Source organism: Lissotriton helveticus, chromosome 7, assembly GCF_964261635.1.
Source record: "Lissotriton helveticus chromosome 7, aLisHel1.1, whole genome shotgun sequence".
NCBI classification, from domain to species: Eukaryota; Metazoa; Chordata; class Amphibia; order Caudata; family Salamandridae; genus Lissotriton; species Lissotriton helveticus.
In genome coordinates, this window is record NC_136068.1 from 146,599,836 (window position 1) to 146,623,782 (window position 23,947).

General features: G+C 45.7%; 1 protein-coding gene across 3 annotated transcripts in view; it reads left to right on the forward strand.

Moving 5' to 3' along the window:
• Nucleotides 1-23,947, forward strand: part of SYCP2 (synaptonemal complex protein 2) — a 2,783,385-nt gene that overhangs the window by 583,297 nt on the left and 2,176,141 nt on the right. For all 3 annotated transcript variants that reach the window (XM_078651823.1, XM_078651822.1, XM_078651824.1), the window contains exons 10-11: nt 9,075-9,217; nt 9,959-10,011. In XM_078651823.1, coding sequence (XP_078507949.1) covers nt 9,075-9,217; nt 9,959-10,011 — 196 coding nt within the window. The remainder of the gene's footprint in view (nt 1-9,074; nt 9,218-9,958; nt 10,012-23,947) is intronic.

A 23,947-nucleotide genomic window follows, 5' to 3' on the forward strand; every position in this document is an offset into this window, starting at 1 on the left:
GTAGCCCCTGGCCATAGAGCTTGGAGAAGATGACAGCCGCGGGACGCATGACTGAACAAAGGATGCGGGGGCCGCGGTGGCTCGTGGACTGTGCCTTCCCCACAGAGTCCACTGCATGCTCATGGTTGCCCCATGCGTCCAATATCCTAATCCTCCACACCACACAGTGTCTTTAACTGTCTAAAGCCTCTTGTCATGGGCAAAACTGCTTGCGCCGGTTTTCTCCACTCTGCATAGCGTGCAGCCGTGCACCCTGACTGTTACCTATGGTTTGTGCCACAGCCTCAGGCTTCAATGCCCGGCTGTGGAGTCCGCGAGTCAGCTGATTGTTCACTCTTTAATTTTAATTACTGAGGCAGCTGTCTGACGAGCCATGTAGTTAGGGCCTCACATCCTTTTTGGGCCGGGTCCCACGTGGGTCAGAGCAGCCTCCAGTCCACATTTCCTCTGCATCTGATTGATTGCCAAAGAGGCCCATAGGCAAACTCTTGCTAAAGCAGGATATGCTCGCTAACTGTTTGTATGCCAGCCTGCTCGGTGCGTAGGCACACCTGTCCGTTCATGCCGTGACCAGGTGCCCGAGAACTGTCTTTAAAAGACAACATTGGGCTGACTGGACTGAGCTCTGCACCAAACACCAACGTTGCAGGCTGTCAGCAGTCTGTGCTGCGGACTCTGACTCCTCAATCAATCAATCATAACATTTGTATAGCGCACTACTCACCCGGAAGGGTCTCAAGGCGCTTGGGGGAAGGGGTCCGCTATTGCTCGAACAGCCAGGTCTCGAGTTGTTTCCTGAAGGCGAGATGGTCCTGGGTCAGCCGAAGGTGGATGGGGAGGGAGTTCCATGTCTTGGCCGCCAGGTAGGAGAAGGATCTACCTCCGGAGTTGGCTCTTCGGATGTGTGGTACGGCGGCGAGGGCGAGGCTTGTAGAACGTAGCTGACGGGTGGGCGTGTAGAAGGTCAGGCAGTCGTTGAGGTATTTGGGGCCCAGGTCGTGGAGAGACTTGTGTGCGTGGGTGAGGAGCCTGAACGTGATCCTCTTGCTGACGGGGAGCCAGTGCAGGTCCCTCAGGTGGCCGGAGATGTGGCTGCGTCGGGGGATGTCCAGGATGAGTCGGGCGGAGGCGTTCTGGATGCGTTGGAGTCTTTTCTGTAGCTTGGCTGTGGTTCCGGCGTAGAGGGTGTTTCCGTAGTCCAGTCGGCTGGTGACGAGTGCCTGGGTGACCGTCTTCCTGGTTTCGGTCAGGATCCAACGGAAGATCTTGCGGAGCATGCCTAGGGTGTTGAAGCATGATGAGGAGACGGCATTGACTTGTCTGGTCATCGAGAGGGAGGAGTCCAGGATGAAGCCCAGGTTGCGTGCGTGGTCTGTTGGCTTGGGAGTGGTGCCCAGGGCGGGGGGCCACCAGGAGTCGTCCCAGGCGGAGGGCGATGGTCCCAGGATGAGGACTTCCGTCTTGTCTGAGTTCAGTTTCAGGCGGCTGTTCTTCATCCATTCGACGACGTCTTTCATCCCTTCGTGTAGGCTAGTTCTGGCGGTGTCGGGGTCTCTGGTGAGGGAGAGGATCAGCTGTGTATCGTCGGCGTAGGAGATGATGTTGAGGTTGTGCTGGCATGCGATGGCTGCAAGAGGTCTCATGTAGACGTTGAAGAGGGTGGGGCTGAGTGATGATCCTTGCGGTACGCCGCAGATGACTTCGGTGGCCTCGGATCGAAACGGGGGGAGGCGGACTCTCTGTGTTCTTCCGGCGAGGAACGAGATGATCCACTCCAGTGCCTTTTCTTGGATACCGATGTTGCTTAGGCGTTGAACTAGGGTGCAGTGGCAGACAGTGTTGAACGCTGCAGAGAGGTCCAGGAGGATGAGTGCCGCTGTTTCCCCGTTGTCGAGCAGGGCTCGGATGTCGTCGGTGGCTGCGATGAGGGCGGTCTCGGTGCTGTGGTTGGCTCTGAAACCGGACTGCGAGGGGTCGAGGGATCCGTTCGTCTCGAGGAAGGCGGCAAGCTGTCTGTTGACGGTCTTCTCGATGACTTTGGCAGGAAAAGGGAGGAGCGAGATGGGGCGGAAGTTCTTGAGGTCGGTGGGGTCCGCTGTTGGTTTCTTCAGTAGGGCGCTGAGCTCGGCATGCTTCCAACTCTCCGGGAAGGTGGCGGTGTGGAAGGAGGTGTTGATGATGTTCCGGAGTTGGGGTGCGATGGTGGAGTCGGCCTTGTTGAAGACGTGGTGGGGGCAGGGGTCAGTTGGAGATCCGGAGTGGATGGTGCTCATCGTGCGGGCTATGTCTTTGGTGGTCACCGTGGTCCAGGTGCGGAGGGTGGCGGTGGGGGGCGTTGGTTCGACGGTAGGGTGCCTGGATGGTGCGTCGAAGCTGTTGTGGATGTCGGCGATCTTGCGGTGGAAGAACGAGGTGAGAGAGTCGCAGAAATCTTGTGAAGGAGTGATGTCGTTGTTGCCGGTGCCCCAGGTTTAACATCTTCGCCGAGAGCTAATTCCCCAGCGGCGCTGGGGGGAGGGGGGGCGAGTGCAGCGCCACGGTGCTCTTGACGACCTCAACTCGTCACGCTGCACGGTGGGGAATTAGCCCCGCGTGTGTGCGCCGGCCACCGTGCCTCATGACGAGCTGAGCTCGTCATGAGCACGGAAAGGGTTAAGAGAGCCTCTACCTGTAGCAGCTATCCAGCACCACTGAGGCCACTAACTTGGGAAACACTGGACTAATCCCTGCCTTGCGGCTGGTCGCCTTTCAACTAGGGTGCAAATTCAGGACAGTGAGTGTAAAAATTCAGGACAAAACTGCCCCCCCCACCTTTCCAGCTCCCAGAGCAAACGCCTGATGCCCGGTCCGGCCAATCTGGCCTTGCTACCACCCTCCAATGGCACCCCTCATCTTCACATAGACCCTCTCTCATGTGTATTTAATTTCTTCTATAGTGCTACTCATCCCAAGTATGTGGGGTAGAGTGTTGGAGTGTGTTACAACACAAACATATCATATAGAGACAATGACTCCTATAAATGTGAAAGTCAATGTATGGGAAAAGTTGCTTAAGATAATGGGGCTTACAATGTGTAATCATACTTTCATCCATCATTCAGTCTTTCACCATTCATTCTGTCCTTCCATATGTGTGCCCATCCATGTCCATATTCATCCATTTACAAACCTATCCATCACGTATCCTTCCATCCATCTTTTCACTCATCCATCCCTCAATCCACCCTTTTACTCATCCATCATCCACCCTTTCACCCTATCCATCCGTTTTCTCATCCATCCACTCTTCCACCCATCCATTCACTCATCCATCCAGCCATTTACCTATCCAGCCATCCTTTCACTTACTCATTCATCCATCCAGTCACTCATCCTTCCACCCATTCACCTGTTCAGTCATCCATTTACCCATTCCCCTTTCTCTTTCAATTCCCCTTTCACTTAGCCATCCATCATTCCATCCATCTACTCAACCACTCATGAATCCATCCATTGAACCTATCATTCATCCATCCTTTCACTCATCAATCCATCCTTTCACTCATCCATCTACCCTTTCAGTCCTTCACTCATCTATCCATCCTTTTGTCCATCTACCCGCCCTTTCACTCAGTCATCCAGCCTTACATCCACCCTTTCATTTATCCGTCCACCCATTCACCCTTTCACTTATCAATTCATCAATCCACCCTTTCACTTATCAATTCATCAATCCATCCATCATTTCACTCATCCATCCACCCATTCACTCGCCCATCATCCACCCTTTCACTCATCCATCCATCCATTTCACTCATCTATCCAGCCATCCACCCATCCAATCCCTTCACTTACTTACTTACTCACTCACCTTTTCACATTTATTATGAGACCCATCAAGAACTCCACCCTTGCTGTAGTTCCTAAAGCAAGAGGTGGGGTGGTGTGGGTTAGGGTTCACTATGCCCCTGCACATAGGCAATCTGAAAAAGTGAAAGGCATGAGTCATGCATAATGCACAGTGCCTGGACGTGGGGCGACTGTGACATGGTGTTGTTTCCAGAGCTTTAAGTGGGATGAAAAAAATAGGGGGGTCTCTCCAAAAGGGTGTTTGATGTAATAAAATGCTTTTGCTTAAAACGCATAAGCTAAAAATATGTGCTTCATATAATGTGCCGCCCGACTGGTATTTTTGTTGCTTGTGTCATTGCATCCAGATAGATAATAGAACAAGTAACGTTACGCTTAGAATAAGTAATGTTACACCTACAACAGAAGCCAGAACTATTGGCTTTGTCAATGGTTTTTAGTTGCATAAAATAAAAAGGCATGGCTGCTATACTATAACTATAATCCTTCCCTTTGAACTTCTTTCACCTCCTTCCTTTGGTTAATTGAATTCTCACCTAGCAGCAGCATGGGCGTTTTTGCACGTCCATGTGACAGAATGCCCTGCCCTGGACTGAGGCTGGAGGGGGCCGCCACAGGCTGTGCCAGCCCAGACTGCCCCATTGTCATTCTGTATGTGGCAATCAGCCCCACACAGAATGACAATGGGCGGAGTGGGGCTGCTCTTGTGCTCAGAGGAGTGCGAGGCAGCCCAATCAGGTAGCGGAGGCCTTTTGCAGAGGAACTGCTCTGTTCAAAAGGTTTCCGTAAAAGGGATCCTCACGGACAACGGACGTGAGGTCCAATTTACGGACTGTCCATGAAATTTACAGACGGTTGGTAACCCCTCTTGCAACTGCCTTGTGCCCCGAGAAAGAGCCACTTCTGGTGCCCCTGCCTTGCTATGGACTCCCACAGCACTGAATTGAGACAATACGGAGAGCAGCTGCCAGCCACACGGAGAGCAGCACTGGAGCCATTCTGGCACATTCAGCGTTTCCCACACTCTGGTAAGGTTGCTAAATACTGCCATACTGGCCATTTGTTCATGTCGATTTAAGGCTTAACCCCTTCAATGCTCATGACGGAACGGTTCCGTCATGAGCGTCGGTTGAGCTGTGCTCATGACGGAAACGTTCCGCCATGAGCCCGTTGGCTCATTAGAACCTTCAGCACAGCGCAAAAATTTGCGCCGCGCTGAAGGTGTTAAGCTTGACAGAATTATTAAAAAAACATTGTTTTCATAAAGTTTATACATTTTACAATGGACTTTGCCTTTATTTACTTTAATTATTGGGCAGTTACCTTTAACTTCGCAGCTTCAGAACACTGCTTAGGATGCACTGATGAGGGGAAAATCTCAGCTTTTTGTACGACCCCAAGCCAGGACAATACAATACTTATCATGCCAGTAAAAATAACAGATTGGTGGTAACCCTATTGTGACTGGTACAGTAGGACCTACCTGGTATCTACTGCAGTAACAGTGAGCAATAGTGAAGGCAACAATCTAAATAGGCCAGTCCAACCCTGGTCAGGCTCAGGTTCTTCTTAATGGCAGGAGGGTGAATGTGCACACTGAGCAGCATTTGCTGCTGCTTTTGGGCCAGTCCAGGCCTGGTTGGAGCTTCTTATTGTTGTAGGTGGGGGGGAGGCTTCAAATTACATTTTTGTCAGAGGGTGGCGCTAGTGTCACTTAACACCAAGTAGGATAATGTGGCCCATCCGTAGCTGCTTCCTGTTGAGTGTTTCATTTGAATTGTAACACTGTGAAACCTGATTTGTTAATTCTAAACACTTTGCATGCTGAGATTACTAGTTTTCCCTTTTCCTATCAGAATGAATGCCCATACAATTTCCATAGTACAAAATGCACCTAGTTATGAAAAGCAGATGTTTTGTGTTCAATGGGAAGTGCTCTGCAGCAGTTTAAAGACCTTTTTCAAGTTTCTCACAACTCAAAAGGGTATAATTTGTAATATTTATCCATTTTCATGGACTTCATGGCTTTGTTTTTGCGAGGAATTGTCACTCATAGTGGTTGAAATATCATTCATAATTGCACTGAAATTTAAAAATTGTCACACATAGCAATCTGAAACCTTGGCAGCTATGGCTATGCCTGGCAAGAGTGTGGTGTGAGGGTCTCATCTTTGTACTAATAAAGTACACTCTTCTTGCTACCATTCAATAGAGCTTCTATTATTTGCAACAGAACGACTATCGAAAAACTTGGTGCTCGGGGCCTGGTGCAGCAGCAGGTGGGCCCACCAGATCGCCCTGCCATGTGATTTAAAAACAGTGGCAGCATCATGGGTATTCATATCCTGCCGTGCTGTGCCGGTTCCCAGAGTCCCATGCTCTACCAAGGTGACACTGACTCAGTCAGGAAAAAGTGCTACACTACCTGTGCCCCTCCCCTGGTACCCTGGCGGGACTGTCATCACATCCGCACAGTACTTTGCGAGGGTTATGAATTCGCCAGGTGCCACCTTGTCGCAGTGCACGAGCAGCACAGGAACAAACATCCAAGCTGCTTCTTGCTTGGGCCAATTAACTGCAGCAGGGTGCAATCGCCCAGAAAAACAACAGAAGACGGCGGATCCATTTGAGACATTACTATTTGTTGTTCATCAAATTTTGTACCCCGGATACAAAGATCCATAAAACACAATACAGCATATTAAAAAGAAAAAAACAGATCGATTAAAAAACATGAAATACCAAGAATCTCATACAGGCAACAAGGCCACAGCCAATAAAATACACAGACGAGAAGAAAAAAACCCATCAAGATTATAGCAGCATTCAACGTTGATTCAGAAAGGAAAAATGTGTACTAAGGATCGTTACTTCAGTGCTTTAAAATTGCGCATAAGGATGAACCAAGCAGCGTGCAAAAGTTTTGTCATCCCGACAACAATTACCTTTCTCGTACCTGCATAGAGTGCGTTGTGCATGCTCATAATGGTGGAAGCCCAACAATGTACATACTGGCCTAATCCATAGTTTGCGAGGACTATCATAAGGAAGTCAAAAAAGGCAAAATGATGTGGAGTTTCCTCCACACTTGTTAGAGTGAGAGTATTGTACAACCCATTTTATACAAAAAAAGTTTTAGCTGCAGAACTCTGTGCAATTTGTTGTTTATGTATAGTGATGTCAGGACGTCGGACCCACGTGGCCCAAGGAGGTCAGCTTTGGTCTGAGATCACAATTGTTTTTCTCTTTCTTAAATCATCTTAATCCACGCTGTTCTTGTGGCAACTAAATAAACAAAGTACCACCTTCCCTTAGTTGATTGTGTGACCATTGAACTAAGTGCAGCAGCACGATCGCTGGTGTGGCAACAGGTGTGCTGCCGTTTCTATCTCCGGCAGCCGACAGACGGTCACTACCTGTTTAGTTCACCCAGGATCAGCGTGCACAGGTGAGCAAAGCGCTAAAAAAAGCATGATAGGGCATTTTAATGCGGTGATGCGGACAACCACATTAAAATGCGTTAGTCTAACACCTGATGAGTGGTCCTTGGTAGGGCTGCAGGTTGTGGCTTAAAACTAATGTAAACAAACAGAGGTCACCAACAACGGAAAAGAAACTCGGTCAGAGTAGTACAGTGACTGCAACTCTAAACAGCGCAGCAGTGATTCATACATTTAAGTAGTTACCAATCATGTATTTCTTCTAATTCCCTGGTGGCAGGGAGGGCTGAGCAGGGTGGCAATCAGGCTGTTAGTTCAACATTGTTCCTCCCATTCAGATGTATGGCCTACAGGGGTAGGGGTGAGGAGTTGTAACAGTTACTCAGGCTCAGAGAGGCACTGACTTGTGAAGTAATCTGGAGGCAGGTTGTGGCCCGGGGCTAATGGAAAAAGAGGACACATGGAGGGGGGAAAAGAAACTTAGGGCCTGATATAAAGTTTGACAGGTGGGTACTACGTCACAAACATGACAGATATCCTCTCCTCTTTATTACAAAAGGCATAGGATATAATGCCCTTGTAAGTAAGTGCACTTGTAATAATGTAAAATATCTGTTGCATTTGCAATGGACTAACCCTTCTTCCAAGTACTAAATCAGGCACTTAAGAACTGATTTAAAGTTTAGCGAATGGAGTAGTGTCCTTTCGGATGGTGGAGTACATTCTCTCTGAGAACCTGACTGTACTTCTCTCGCCATATTTAGAGTTGCCCACTGGCTCAGTAGACTCTATATTGAAAGGGACCGTCGTCACAGCAGTTCCTTTCAATGTACAAAAATGTTTGGTGTACTTTCACTGCCGATTTTGATAGACATACTCCCAACTTTTCAAAGAATTTTGTTCATCAAACACAGCCCACCAAAGTAGGAATTTCTTATTGAAATACAAAATACTAATGACCCCCTCTCCCTAGGAGTCTTTTGTTTTTCAATAACGTTTTTGGAAATCAAAACCCTTTGAAAATGTTTGTGTACGCCCATCGAAACCGGCAATTACGACAGAGTACTCGGTCTCCCAAACTCAAAATCAGTGTCTTGGATACAAAAATACAGTGTTTGCATGTGCATTCATGCACAGTTACTGACTGAACTTCTTGTAGTGTCCATTCAAGTTGAGAAATTACTTGAGTTATCTGAGAACCAAGGTCACTGCTTCGTCTTGCTGGCTCACAGAGGTATTTATTAGCAAGTGCAAATGAGTCCAATACCAATTAATTGGAAGAGACCTGTCCTACTTTAGGTGTCAATACAATAAAACTACGAATATATGACGTTACTTCGCATGCGTTTACAACGCATACCATTACAATGACTTGCTATAGGGGGGGCGCTGGAGTTTGGAATAGTACAATTTACTATTTCAAGTCCACTCTGCGCAACAGTAGGGAAGGTGTTGGATTTAAAATCCAACACCTAAAGCCCCCTACAGCAAATCGTTGTAATGACTTGCGTTGTAGTGGTATGCATGGTAACAACACGGTCATTGTACTGACCGCGTTGTAATGGCACCGCGTTGTACCGACACTACCATCCGATAATTTATCCTATTTTAGGGGTTAGTTGATGTTGATTTATTCTGTTAATTAACTTATTGTCTTTAATAAAGGTGTTATCGCATCCAGAGTTGATTCTGAATTTGTGGTTACATTTTCCAAAATGTACTGTATATATTCTATGCAATCATTTATAATTGTGCATCCTTTTCATTTTAATATTTATTTGATAGATTATGACTTACAAGTGGCCATCACAGAGGCTTTGTGCAGAATGACATCAGAGAAACAGAGAGCAGACTTAGCGGCCCAGTGGTTTCAATTGGATTTTGTGGCAAATGCTTTTAAGGGAATCAAGGATACAGACTTTGAAACGGTACGTTGTAATATTTAAAAAAATACTTTGAAAGTAAAAAAAAAAAATATATATATATATATATATATATACACATACACACATACACACACACACACATTGGGCCCGATTCACAGAACTAACTTAAGACAAAATCCTAAACTTACTACTTTTGTACAGAAGGCATTTAGTAGTAGTAACGTTAGGATTTTGTCTTAAGTCTGTCTTAAGTCTGTCCTAAGTCTGTCTTAAGTTTGTCTTAAGTTTGTCTTAAGACTATCTTAAGTCTGTATTAAGTCTGCCTTAAGTCTGTCTTAAGTCAAACTTAAGACAAAATCCTAACTTTACTACCACTAAATGCCTTCTGTTAATACCAAAAGTAGTAGGACAAACTTAAGACAGACTTAAGACAAACTTAAGACAAACTTAAGACAAACTTAAGACAGACTTAAGACAGACTTAGGACAGACTTAGGACAGACTTAAGACAGACTTAAGACAGACTTAGGACAGACTTAGGACAGACTTAAGACAAACTTAATACAAACATAAGACAGTCTTAAGACAGACTTAGGACAGACTTAGGACAGACTTAAGACTGATTTAAGACAAAATCCTAACTTTACTATTACTAAATGCCTTCTGTGAATACCAAAAGTAGTAAGTTTAGGATTTTGTTTTAAGTTAGTTCTGTGAATCGGGCCCTATGTCATGTGGTGAAAAAATTAATTAGTCTTAATATTATTTTTATTTTATTAAATAGGACTGTCGAAAATTTCTTAACCAAGTGAATGGCATGCTAGGAAGCAAAAGAAGGTAAACATTTACATTTTTTATATAAATACATTAAAAGTATAAGCAAAGTTGGTCAGGAATAAGCAGAACAAAGTACCTTTCTTCGGTTTCATGAAAAGTTAAGTGTTGATTTCTACTTCATTACATTATTTGTCTTTATCGCATAAGACAGCAATATTGTGATATTAGCAATCTCTGATGTGATCTGAAATAGTAATGCATTTTCTGATAAATATTCTGAGTCCCATAGAAATCAAATATTGACAGTGAAAACAAGTAAAAAAATTCAGTGTAGTGAGAAATGTTAATATACAAAGAAGTAAGATCAAGCCACTAAAGGCCTTACTTTGAAGACGACCTTCAGCAGAGGAGACCTAAACTGGCAGTTCTGGCTGGACTATTCCTGTTGGAGTTCCTGTTAGAGCAGACCTAAGTCATTTTTGCATATAACTGGTTCCTGTATGAGGTGGCACAGTGGGCAACAAATGATGGATTAGAATATGTCGAGTAATTACTAGTGGCTGCAATTTAGCCAAGCATTCAATCCATCACTTTGTTTTTTCTCAATGAGATGCCCTAAGTGTGACAGAGATACCCCAAGTGCAACTGGTAACCCCAGATGTAGATCACATGCTCACTATTCCAAAGAACTCAAGCTGCAACTCTCTCATGAGGCCAACATATGTTGAAACCAGTAAGTGTTTGCTTATGTTCCCATTCAGAGGCAACCCGGCCTGATAGTATAAGCTGCAGATTTCCATTTGAAGCAGAACCAATTCAGCATTTGAAATGCCTGGTTCATGTTTGATATGACACAGTGTGCAAATATATTATGGATTGAAATGTGGCTTGAGTCATCACAGTGGCCAATTTTAATTGAAGCATCAGCTTGTTTGCTGCACTCATTGCCCTAAGAGCGATGTATGTGCCCAGAATTGGATCCCAGCTCACTGTGCCAAACAACTCAAACTATATCTCATTGATGAGGCCTAAGTAAGCCAACGCCAATCTGGGGTTGCTTCTTCCCTTCTAGACAGCATAAGATCATGGGTGATTTGCATATAGTTGGTCTCTGTCTAGAATGACATAGTGGGCAAAAAACAATGGAATAGATTGTGGCCCCAAGCGATCACCAGTGGCTGAGATTGATTCCAGTCTTCCTTCCATCGCTTTATTTGTTGCTTGTATGTGTATGCCAGCAGGTTGGCAGGGACATGTTTATGGAGCCCTGCTCTACTGGGATGATCTGTAACAGTAAACAGCCCCGGGAACCGAAAGACTTTGAGCCATGAGAAGGAGGGGCAGTTGCTCATGGCTGGTTCTAATCCCTTTGAATCTTCCTTTTGATCCAGTAGTGTGGATTTGTGTTCAGGGATTCCTCTCCTGTTGCAACCCCTCAGCAAGAACCCATAAGTGAGCAGTTCCACTAGAAAATGGACAATCTTCCCTTTCCAAAGGTATATCTTCTGTCCATATCGGTGCTGGGGGGGTCTGAGCTGCGCCCAAGGACACTCATCAAACTGAAAGCAGCCAGAACATTCATCTAAAAGTGTTTCAGTTTCTCAGTGGATGATGTCAACACACTTGGCGGGAGGATTGTCATCAAAGCAACAAAAACAAAAAAAGGCTTGGGCTTCATCAGAAGCTTTTCTCTTACCTCCCAATGTGGGTGTGAATAGGAAAACACTGTAATGCGCGCACCAAAGACTTTTCCAGCCCAGGTAAGAGCCAGTGTCTTTAATGTCTTCCGCTCTCCAGAGGTGCAATGGACACATAAAAGTCATGTCCTCTGCACTTAACTGATTTCATAGAATTCTATTTATCCCATTGCTGCAGTTATTCTCACCCAATGAAGTCTGTACAACAGAACAAAGTAAAAAAATGGTTCTAAAACTTATTTTCAGGATATTTTTTCAGCCATCCTTTGAAAAAAAAGGTTTTGTTGTAACATCCTGCGCTATTTCCAAAGATGCCCCTATATTGTTTAAGCATTTTTTTCTGAAATTAAGAATGCATTGCTTATTGACATACAGACTTGAACTGTGTTTCTACAGGGTGTGCCTTAAAGAGTCACATTGCCCCAAATAAAAAGCATTGTGGCCCTTTCTTAGTACATTCCCCTCATATGAAAAGACCTGAACTCTAGTCAAAGAGGTGAGAGTACCCTCACTGTAACCCCTGCCAGAAGCTATCTCACCTCAAATTTCGACTGCTTGTCGTTTGGATGGGAGTGCTGGACCTTTTCTTTTACATAAAAACAAGTATATCTTTAATTCAGATGGATATTGTACTGAAAACCCTTCCTTATGTAGTAGGAGTGAAGGTCTTTCCACTGCTATCTTTGGATTGGATAAAAATAATGTATTTCATCGTAGAAAATCTTTCCAAAAAGAGCCTGTTTAAGGCATGGAATTGAAATAAACAAACAAACAAAAGGAAAAGACGCATGGAAAGCAAAACTTGAAGAAGGTCTGACAAATCTCAATATGCAAGAGGCCTGGAACACCGGTCACACCTTTGCGACCTTCAAAAAAGCCGCCAATGGTGGGGCAAAACTAGAATCTTGGATTGCTGACAAAGCCGCATTAGCAAAGAAAAAACACGGCTGGATGGTACTTGCAACATACGAGAGGTGTGTCCCGCAGCCATATTTAATTAACCACATAACACCATCTACACAACAGATGCTCCTACGAGTACGGCTGGGAACTTACATCTCAAAAGACCAGACCCCTGCATGGAAGCAAACGTGGCCAACATCACTCTGCAGACTCTGCGGTCATGCAGAAGAAACTTTGATTCATCTCCTGTGCATTTGCCCATCCCTCACAAACCTGAGACGTTACTATCTCTTGCACATATTTCGCTCATTCCAAGTCAAAACATGTCGGCCGGCAGTTATGCTGGCATTGAACAGCCAGCAGCTGCAGACAGCCTGTAGGGCCACCAGATTCCTTCAGAAGGCGAGCCTCCAACTAATGAAAACCGAAAAAATGGCGAATAATGGTACCAAACTAAAGGATTGAGGATAACAAAAGACTTGATTTCAGAAAATGTCAAATTGTTTTTATTTTTCTTTATTTTAATGGTTTTATGTAAAATTCTCTTTGCAAATTTTTGTAAAGGTTTTAATTAACCACATACAATAAAATATTTACTTACTTACTTACTTACTGCATGGGATTTCTGTGGGAAAATTAGTGCCTTCACAGATGACCCTCACAAGATGTGTATTTATTGCTTGTGCCCAAATCATAAAGTTCAAGATTTAAAAATCGGCTAAACATTTTCAGCAAAACCTCTAAATGATTGAGAGAGAAGACTCCTAAGATGGATTCAGAAAAATAAGTCTTTTGAGAACCTCGAGGAGGATGAATTTGTTCCAGGCCTTCAATTATCTAAATAGAAAAAGGTGGCAAAACTTAAATCAGATCTGCCTATGAGTTTTGAAACTTATGACTGCGTACTATCCTCTTCTGAACCATTGTGAGAAAATATGCAAAACACCTCTGAAAAAGTCCGAGACCATTGTCTTCTGATCAAGAAGAAACGAAGAGAAGTTGCATTCACTACATTATCAGGTTCCTTCACCTCAAGTAAAGCAGACAAAATTGATGTTATTGCCAACGGTAGCACAGTCGATGACATGGTTAGCCCCAAACACACTGCCTCCCATCCCACCCTTCCATCAACTAACCGTTGACACATCCGGCTAAGGAAAGCAATAGTTGGTCACTAGTACATCATTGACAACCACCTCCTCCAGAGACAGTCCTGTCAGCGACCCTATAGTCTGAAGATCTGCTGATTAAGAGACTGTTGACGACAGGTCCATCAACCAAGGCATCATCATCGACAGTCCAGTCAATGAAGTTATGATCTAACATGTTAACAAGAGCACTCTAAATAAAGTCACTGTTGATGACGCCATCAGAAAAGCAGAAGGAAAACTGTGGCTAGATCATACTTTCCAAGTAAAGTCCCTTTATATCCACTTGCTAACCCTGTGGAAACTAAAGCAGAGGAGGAATTGGATCCAGCAACCCCTAAAGGGCTGTGTACAGTCCAGGTCAAATTAAATTAAATAATATGATACTGAGGAAGAACAAGGGTACTCTCCACGTAAAGAAACCAAATCTTTGCACCCAAATTATCCAAGCCTACAGAAGCAACAGTGAGGAGAAGAGCGAATACCACAGTCGCCATTCCAATCTGTGGAGGTGTATGAAGAATACCGGGATCACCCAGTTATGGAGATACCTATAGACGTTGTAAAAGTTTTGCTCAGTATGATGGCTGACTATTGCCTTGGGTTCTCTCTGGGATCTGAATCACTGCAGACTCTAAGACACAAATAAGAAGTTCTAGGAGAACAAGATGTGGTGGATCAACCACCACCTCCAACAGCATGCCCTCAAGTCCAAAATTTTAGTTATATACCTCACAGACCCATTCACATTTACACATCCGAGGCAAGGCAGAAATCCCATTACACATTACACTGCCCCACCTGAAAAAGGACGCAGAATGGATGCATTTGCATGAGAGTCTATTTCGGTCTTGTAGGGCTGATGCGCCATGGGGCAATCTCCTTATTGTACGCCGATTGCCTGTGAGGTCTGCAACGTTCCCCTTTAGGTCCTTCTGTTAGTGGTTTGGTACCTTTACTTGCTGATGCAGTTCTACCTGCTGTTTGGGCGGATGGCCGTTGCCAGACCGTTCTACGGTCGGGGAGTTGTCCTATGGGGATTTTTGGTTATTCTTTTCGTGTGTTGTAAGTGCAGAGGGAGGTGGGCAACTAAGGCAGGGGGAATTACTGAACCGCAGAGTAGTAGGGATCGACGAGGGTGGGAGAACCAATCAAGATGCCATCCACACATATGGTACTAAAGTTTATAACGTGGAACATTTGAGGGATTGGGACTATGAGTTTAAGACAAAAGTTGTATGCATACTTAAGGAGAAGAGATGTCACCATAGCCCTCCTGCAAGACACCCACCTGACTCATATTGAAGTTGAAAAACTCCGCAGGAGATGGAGGGGCCGGATTTATGCCACTACGTATTCGGCGTATGCCAGAGGGGTGCTGATATGGGTAAGGCACGGGGTTCTCTTCGACCACATCAGTACCAGAATCAACAGTGAGTGCAGATACGTTCTGGTAACTGGGGGATTGGCGGGGAGGGAGGTGACATTAGGTAGTGTATATGTGCCCAACACTGAACAGGTGATGTTCCCTGGTACCCTTTTATGCTCAAATGGCTGGCTGTGTGGGAGGGAACTTAGTGATCGGAGGTGATTTTCACTGTGTTGCGGACATTACAGCGGACCGCTCACACCCGCATCTCCCGGGGGCACAGACTCACCGAGTTGCAGAATGATTCAAGGGTTGGATAGAGCAATGGGGCTTAGACAATGTTTGGAGGGTACAGCACGCGGAGGACAGGGAATACTCCTATTTGTCCCCGATGCACCAAGTGCATTCTAGATTGGACACCTTTTTGAGCACACCAGACTTAAGTGTATCAGTAAAGTATACAGAATACCTGGGACGCACTCTGTCGAACCATAGTCCTTTATTAATGACACATCAACCACTAGGGAGACGTCCCCCGATTCCATTGTGGAGATTGAATCCCTTGTTGTTGTAAGACGCGCCCTTCCGTGAGTCATTGGTGTCCCTTATTGATACCTTTTTCCCAATAAATGCCAATTCAACGTCCTGGGTGCTGGTGGAATGGGAGGCGTTTAAGGTGGTGGTAAGGGGACATTGCCTGAGCCAGGCGATTGGTGCACAGGGGAAAATTAGGCAGGAACTCTAAGACCTAGAGTCCAAGATCCGTCAGTTAGACAATATATGCAGGGGAGGGATGATACCTCAGCGGTGCAACTAAAAGAAGCCCAGGCATGTTACAACGATACACTAGAGAGGTTGAGATGCCACAGTCATAGGGAATACCTAGATCAAATGCAGAGGGAGGAGGGGAAGGCTGGCTGCTTGTTGGCATGGCTGATCAGACCAGAGAGCAGGGGATCACCGTTCAAGCAAATACAGACAAATACAGACAGACGCCGGAGAACGGGTGTATGACCCAGATGCCATCAATGACCTGTTCTGTTGGTACGATGAACAGCTTTATGCCTCACCAGCACTGGCTTCCTGCACTAGTATTAGGGACTTCCTGGAAACGTTACCGCTCCGGACGATGGAGGAACAAGAGCAAGAGGAATTAGGGGGACCAGTGACTCTGCGAGAACCCGGGTTGCGATAGCAGATATGGCAATTGGGAAAACACCAGGGTCGGACGGCCTCCCGGCAGAATTTTACGCCTGATACATGGACAAATTGGCGCCACGTTTAGTGACCATGTATGCAGAATCCCTCCACCTAGGGGGGCTCCCTGAATCTACCCAGAGCACATTGGTGATCCCTCTCCCCAAGACTAAGGAGATCGGAGCCCCAGTCACAGAATATAGACTTCTATCCATGCTCAATTTGGACTTTAAGATCCTTAGCAAAATACTGGCACTCAAACTGCTCCCGCATATGCAATCCCTAATACATGCGGACCAAAATGGATTCATCCCCTCCGTAACACTTCATATAATTTGTGCAGGCTGTTCTCTGTCCTCCTCCACGAAGAGAGGAACTCCGCGCCTGCAGCAGCAGTCCTCTCTGTCGACTTAGAGAAAGCCTTTGATACGGTTGGCTGGGACTACCTTTTTAGGGTAATGATACGGCTGGGCTTAGGAGAAGGTTAGTGAAATGGGTACAACTTCTTTATTCATCCACGAGGGCAAGGGTTTGGATGGGGAAAACAGTGTCATCCCAGTACTCCCTACTGCGAGGAACCCAAGAAGGCCGCTCCCTCTTGCCTTTACTATTTGCTCTACCGATTGAACCCCTGGTGGAACTGTTTCGAGAGGGTGGGGAGGACATGGGACTTAGACTAGATTGGCAGCTACACACCATCTCCCTATATGCTGATGATCTGCTGGTGTACCTGAAGTCTGACGTGTCCGGTCCTATAGCGGCTCTTACACTCTTGGAGCGCTTTGAATCCCTATCAGGCTTGAGGGTCAATAAAAAGAAAACCTGCCTCTTCCCATTGGTGTGACCGATGCATAGACCAGAGAGGCTCCAGGCAGACGCTAACTGGGCCCCGCACTCATTTAAATACCATGGTATACAAGTCTTTAACACCACGGAAGACCTGAAAGAAGGTAACTTGGGCAAAGCCATGCAGTGACTCCGAAGCTGTGTGTCTTTCTGGGGCACTTTGCAGCTGCCCATCCTCGCCTGGGTTTTGTTGTTTAAAATGGTATTACTGCCCCAGTTATTGTACTTTTTGTGAATCTGCCAGTCCTGATACCTTTTGGATGGTTCCGACCTCTGAACTTTCTAATTCGGAATCTGATATGAGGAAATGTGAGGCTTAGAGTGTCTCTGAAGATACTACAGCGCCCAATGACGGAAGAGGGCTTAGGAGTTTCAGAATTTGAATTATATATGCTAGCAGCCCAGCTGCAATGGTTATCACAATGGGTAGAGCGGGTGAATGCGGAAGGAACTTGGCTGATGGACCCTAATGATATTACTACTGGCTAAATTACTGAGGCCACTGACTTCCGCTCCCTACAGGTCAGAAGTGGAGAAGTGTGGCTCAATGGTTAGAGCGGCAGACCCTGATGCAGAGGCCTGGCCCAGGACCAGGGTTCAATTCCCGCCTCAGCGGGTCTTGGGCTCAATTTCCCCGGACCTGGTAATTCTCGCCTCGGTGCCTATTCTAATCATGGGTCCCACTCTGCAACTCTGGGCAATAGCTTGCTTAATCTCCACAACGGCCCCAACAGTGCTAGGATGCCTGGCTTCACCTTTTGGGTGCCCAGGAGTGGGCACTTCACAGGGAAAGGCCAGGAAGGGTTCCACAGCGCCTTGAGACCCCTTCGGGGGTGATTTGTGCACTATATAAGCACTACATTTACATTTACATTTACAGGTCAGCGCTACAGCTTACAGCCTTCCAGACTTGGAAGCGATACATGCGCAGACTATGGGGGTCCCCATGGTACACCCCCTCGCTGCCACTACTCGGGCTTCCTCATGGGGATCCTGTGACGATGTTCATGACTTAGCAAATGGCATCATGGACGGAGGTAGGTCTAGATTCGGTAGGTGACTGCTACCAAGATGGCTCACTAGTTCCGATCGCTGACTTGATGGATAGCAACGGTCTTCCCTCTGGACAGTTTTTACGATTTGAGGCCTTGGTCCGTACGTTTGATCAGTTGTGGGGCAAGGGAAGTAAGGGGCCAGTGCCTCACCCGGTGCGGCAGGCATTGCTCACGCTGGGTACTGCAAGGCACCGAGTGAATTGGCACCATGAAGCGTTGGTCTCTGCGTCCACTACACCATTGGGGGAGCTCCGTGCGAGATGGGAGAGGGTGATAAATAGAGAGCTTACGGAGGCGGAGTGGAGAAGGATTCTTTGTTCACCCAAGAAGATATCACGAAATACTAGACTCAAATACTCTCACTTCAACTACATGCACATGTTCTATATGACGCCCCATCGGCTTAATGTAATGTATGGTGGGAAGTGAGGAATTTCCCAAGATGTGCCCATGCGGACGCAAACTTTATACATAGGACCTGGAGCTGCGGAATCAAACATATATACTGTTTGGAGATTTTAGCCAAGATAAAGACACACTGGGGAGGGAGCTATCCCCCACGATAGAGACCTGCTTACCGGGGCTTTTCCCGTGACCTATTAAGCGGAAGGTGGTAAATAGACTGATCGATTTGGCCTTGGGATTGGCAAAGCGACGGATAGTACTAGAATATTCCTCATTTGGGCTGAGGATATTTAGCTGCAACCGGGACGTTATTAGCTGGGCCGGAGCAGAGGGCAGAGCCTTGAGTTGGGAGGAATCGAAGGGTATAAGGAGACAGCCCATAGCAGACCTTGGGAAGTAAGCCCTGGCTGCTTGGAAGAATCCAGAGCCAGAACAGGAAACGGAAGGAGAGACAGGGAGAGATAGTGGGTTGCTCACGCTATACTACGGTAGATGGACACTCTTAGGTCGGGACGGGGTTGGGCAGGTAGACAGTAGCACAAGGAATATTGACATCTCTAAACGGAGACAGAGCCATACACTTGGACTGGGTCGGCAGCGGACAGTAAGGAGAACCCCCTCCCCCTGTGAAGAGGAGTAACAGTTGGCACTTAAAATCTCAAAGCTCAGAATGATGGCATATCCCTAGAGTTTGGTACTCTGCACCCCCCATCTGCACGATGTTGGGTTATTTGTTTAAATGTTAAATTCTGAGTCTGATTTGATGAGGACAGAACTGAACTCTGATCTGTGGCTGGAGCCCGGACAATGGGATGGGACCAAAAAATAGCAGTAGGCATTATCCAGGGAAAAAATGGACATAAAACATTTTTGTATGGTAGATAAGATCTAGAAAGTACATCTGGAGAACATAGAAGTGGTAGCTAGATGGGCTATCAGGCGGAAATGTGTATGGAATGCCTACAGAATTATGCTGATTAAGCATTGTAAAGTGAATACCTGAGAAAAATGTGTATACAAATGACTTGAATTACAAATGCAAATAAAAATATGTTAAAAAAAATAAAAGGACAATACATCAAGAGGCCGAAAGAGCTTCTGCAACGCACATCGATTTGGAGATGGATCTAGCAAATTGAGGATTCTGCCGGATACCTGGAGCAGCTGACTTGAGAAGGCAGGCATGGTTGTGAGCAACCTCATTCGGGCTAAAGTTGAAAGCAGAATTTTAAACATGCCATTTGAAGGATACGTCTCTATTTGAAAAGCATGTTGATGATATGCTTCAAAGATTAAAACTCGATTTTGAAACATCCAACTCATCTATGGAAATTACAGTAGAGGCGACCCCAATCCTTTCGAGAACCTAGGGGAAGGATACAGGCATAGCACAGATATCAGCCAAATAGGTATCCTCTATACATGCCTCAAACGTATTGCTAAATTTGTAGTTTGTAGCAACATCTCCTTCAAGGGCTAATATAGAGCAGCCCCCCCCTCCCCAACCAAAATGGAGATGGGGCTGACATTCTAAAAATCAAGACTCTAAATCTCTATGGATAAGTGAGTGCAGGATGTAATCTAGTTTGGTCACACTCTGGAGTTTCTCCAGCACCCACCAACAACATCTCCAAACTGGATCAAACATGGACATCTACATCTTTTGAAAGCAGAAATTTTCAGTATGCTACACAAGGGAGTCATCAAACAAGTACCAAAAGAGCACCGGAATGTAGGCTTTTATATCAGGAATTTTCCAATAAAAAGTAAGCCTCAATAGAAGGGAGGCCCATTGGACTTGCGTAATCTAGAACTGTTTATAATAATACAATCATTCAGAATAGTCACTTTTCAAGACGTTTCACAGCAACTTATAAAAAAATGAATATATGGCATCTTTGGACCTCAAAGATGCTTATTTTGACATACCCATTCAAAAGTTGCTCATATTCAAGGTAGCGGGTCACCACTCTCATTTCTGTGTTCTCCCATTCGGCCTGAAATGTACTTCCAGAATATTTACAAAGTGCATGGTTCCAATTGCTGCCCACCTGCAAAGTCAACTTCACCAAGTTTACCCATATCTAGATGAACGGATTTTCAAGGGCTCATCCATAACCTCTACAAAAGTCTCAGGGCCTGATTTGGATCTTGGCAGACGGGTTCCTCCGGATTCCTCCAGGTTCCTCCGTCACAACAGTGATAGATATTGTAGTGAGCTGGCCCCACGTGTTCAGGTGACATAGTAGACGTAGCTGAGTGAAGTTTCTCGTAGTTTACTAAGATGATAAGTAGAAGTTACAGCAAGTCCCACCAGGAGCAGCCTCCTAGCTGCTCAGCCCATCTTCCAACTGACAACACTCACACACCAGGCACCCAAGCATTCTACACATGTCACTCACACCGAACACTCACACTGGCTGAGCAGCGAGTTACAAAGAGAAAGGGCACATATATACATAACCTGAGGATACTACATATCCTCTCCCTTTTACACTGAAAAATAATAAGACCCAAACTAAAATGAAAACAACTATACACAGTAATGTACAAAAGATGAAAGCAGTCCATAGACCCAGGGATGCATAATAGAACTCAACGGTGAGAGGGAAAACAGACCAGCAAAAAGGAGGAAAAAAGGATGAAAGGATAAAAACACACACTAACACCATCCTCCTCCTTTAACAGTAAACAAAGAAAAGGTAAATAGTGTAAAATGAGCTCACATACAACAGGTGAGCAAAACAAATGTGAAAAGAGTAAAGGGGGGAAAACGTACCCCAAGACTCACACAGAGGGTGAACGGCACCCAAAGAAGTACTCCTCATGTAAGGAGAAACGTGGCGAAGAGAAAGACACCACCTCTCATGTGAGGGACACTGACCCAAAACAGAAGCAGCGTAACACGTAGTGTTGCATGGGACTGACACCCAAGTGAAGAAGATAATGTTGCTTGGGACTGATACCCAAGAATTTATGCAGAAAAAGCAACACAGTGTGGCACAAACACACATAACGTCAAGGTGAAGCACAGGGTGACTTACACACACATATGACGACGTAAAAAGAGGTGAGGCAGGGGGCGGCTTACACACACATCCATACAAAATGAGGCGCAGGGCGACTTACACACTGGACACAGCAAGGTGAGGTGCAGGGCGATTTATACATACAAGATAACGTGAGGCGCAGGGCGGCTTACACAAAGGACAAACATCAAGTTGGTTTGAACAACACCCAAAACACACCTAAAAGAAAATATAGGAGTGTTCTACATATGTAAATGGGGAAAACGCCCCATAACCCAAACAGCAAAAGGGTTAACTACATAGATGAAGAGACGAAAGGCATGGATATGGGAAAAAAACCAAACTGTGAAAGAGGGGACATGGGACTAAAACCCACTCCCATCCCTTGGAGAGGGATACAATATCTGAAAAGCAAAGTGAACATGTAATGACCAGCCCTACGTAAAGGTGAAAACACCCAATGTCACACAAAACACAAAACTTGTTTTTCTAAGAATGACCACAAACCTGTAATTATGCAAAAAAAAAACACGCTCCGCAAATTCAGCATTTTGAGAATAAAGTCACTGGTGTGCCTGTCACCGCAATACTGAGGAACATGCGTTCAAAGAACACGAACAAGATTCTGAAGAAACTAAACAGCTCCAGGAAACTTGCCACTTGAAAGTACTTTGCAGCGGATAAAATGCCCAGTGAAGACCGGAGGACACCAGGACTTCAAGGAAATAGAGTACTTGGCAGCAGAATCCATGCCCACTGAAGATGGAAAGGCACATGTGGAACGTAAAAAACAGAGAACTCACCGCAAGAATTGAAGGCAAGGTCCGGTGTCAAGTGTCCGGTGACATGAAGAGAAAACTCACTGCCCAAACGTTGGAACTGTAAAGGCGCACACTTGAGAGGCAGTGCAGCAAAATCCATGCGGAGCGAGGAGCTACTCAAATTGTTGCCGCAAGATCCAAGTGGAGCTGTCCATGAGGGGAAAAAAACTGTGACGTCGCAGCGACGTTCGTTGTCCTCTTAAAAACAGACAAATTGAGCTTCATTGTAATGCGGAGCGTGGTTGGCAATGAAAACTGCTCCTCGTCGACAAGCTAACCCCACGTGTTCAGGTGACAAAGTAGACGTAACTGAGTTGAGTTTCTTGTAGTTTATTAAGTCCATAAGTAGAGTAGAAACATAGCCCCAACAGGAGCAGCCTCCTAGCTGCTCAGCCCATCCCCCAACTGGCCACACACACACACCAGGCACCCAAGCATTCCACTCAGACTAACATTCTACACGGAACACTCTCACTGGCTGAGCAGCTAGGTACAGGATGAAAGGGAACATATTAACATGACCTGAGGATACTACATATCATAGTAGACGTAGCCGAGTTAAGTTTCTTGTAGTTTATTAAGGTGATAGGTAAAAGTTACAGCAAGCCCCAGCAAGAGCAGCCTCCTAGCTGCTCAGCCCATCTTCCAACTGACAACACTCACACACCAGGCACCCAAGCATTCCACTCATGTCACTCACACCGACATTCTACACAGACACTCACACTGGCTGAGCAGCTAGTTACAAAGAGAAAGGGAACATATATGCATAACCTGAGGATACTACAGATATCCTGTCTGCCGAGATCTAAATTGGGCTCTCAGTTTCTGCCTTTCATCACATTTTTCAGAAGATTAGAACTGAAACTCCACAAAAACATATCCCCTTGAAGCCCTCTCAAAGACTTCAATTGCTGGTAGCTAGAATAGATTCAAGGCAGGTAGAAACTGTACTAATCGAATAACAGGCCATCTGCTGCCATTCCACTAGCGAAACATTTGCACAAACAACCTCAAGTAAGAGTGCAGTTCCTCAAACAACTCCTTTACATAATTTCATCAGGAATTGCGCTGATTTCATGCTGACTTTGTTTGCATGCATCATATACAGGAGGAGCTGGTTCAAGTAACTGGTTCCTTTGTCGATCAGTTAGAAATAACAAAAAATTAGGCAAGCACTCCCCTGGAGGAGGTCATCAAACAATCCAGGGCTAGGCCTCACTTTCCTTCCACCCCAATCTAATTTTGTGGTGACTTAGGATGGATCAGTGGAGGAGTGGGGTGCCCACCTTCACAATCTCTTGGCACAAGGCCTTTGGTACAGTCAAGAAATTAAACTCTACATACATGTTGTGAAGTTGAGAGCCATCTAGAAAGCTCTTCATTCTTTTCTCCCACACATTCCTGGCCGAGACGATATTGGTTCATGGACTTTCTACATCTAGCAGAAACATCACTCTTTTAGTTGGGGGCGAGTACCGACCTCCGCCCAAGATGTCAGAAGAAAATATTTCATAATAATCCAG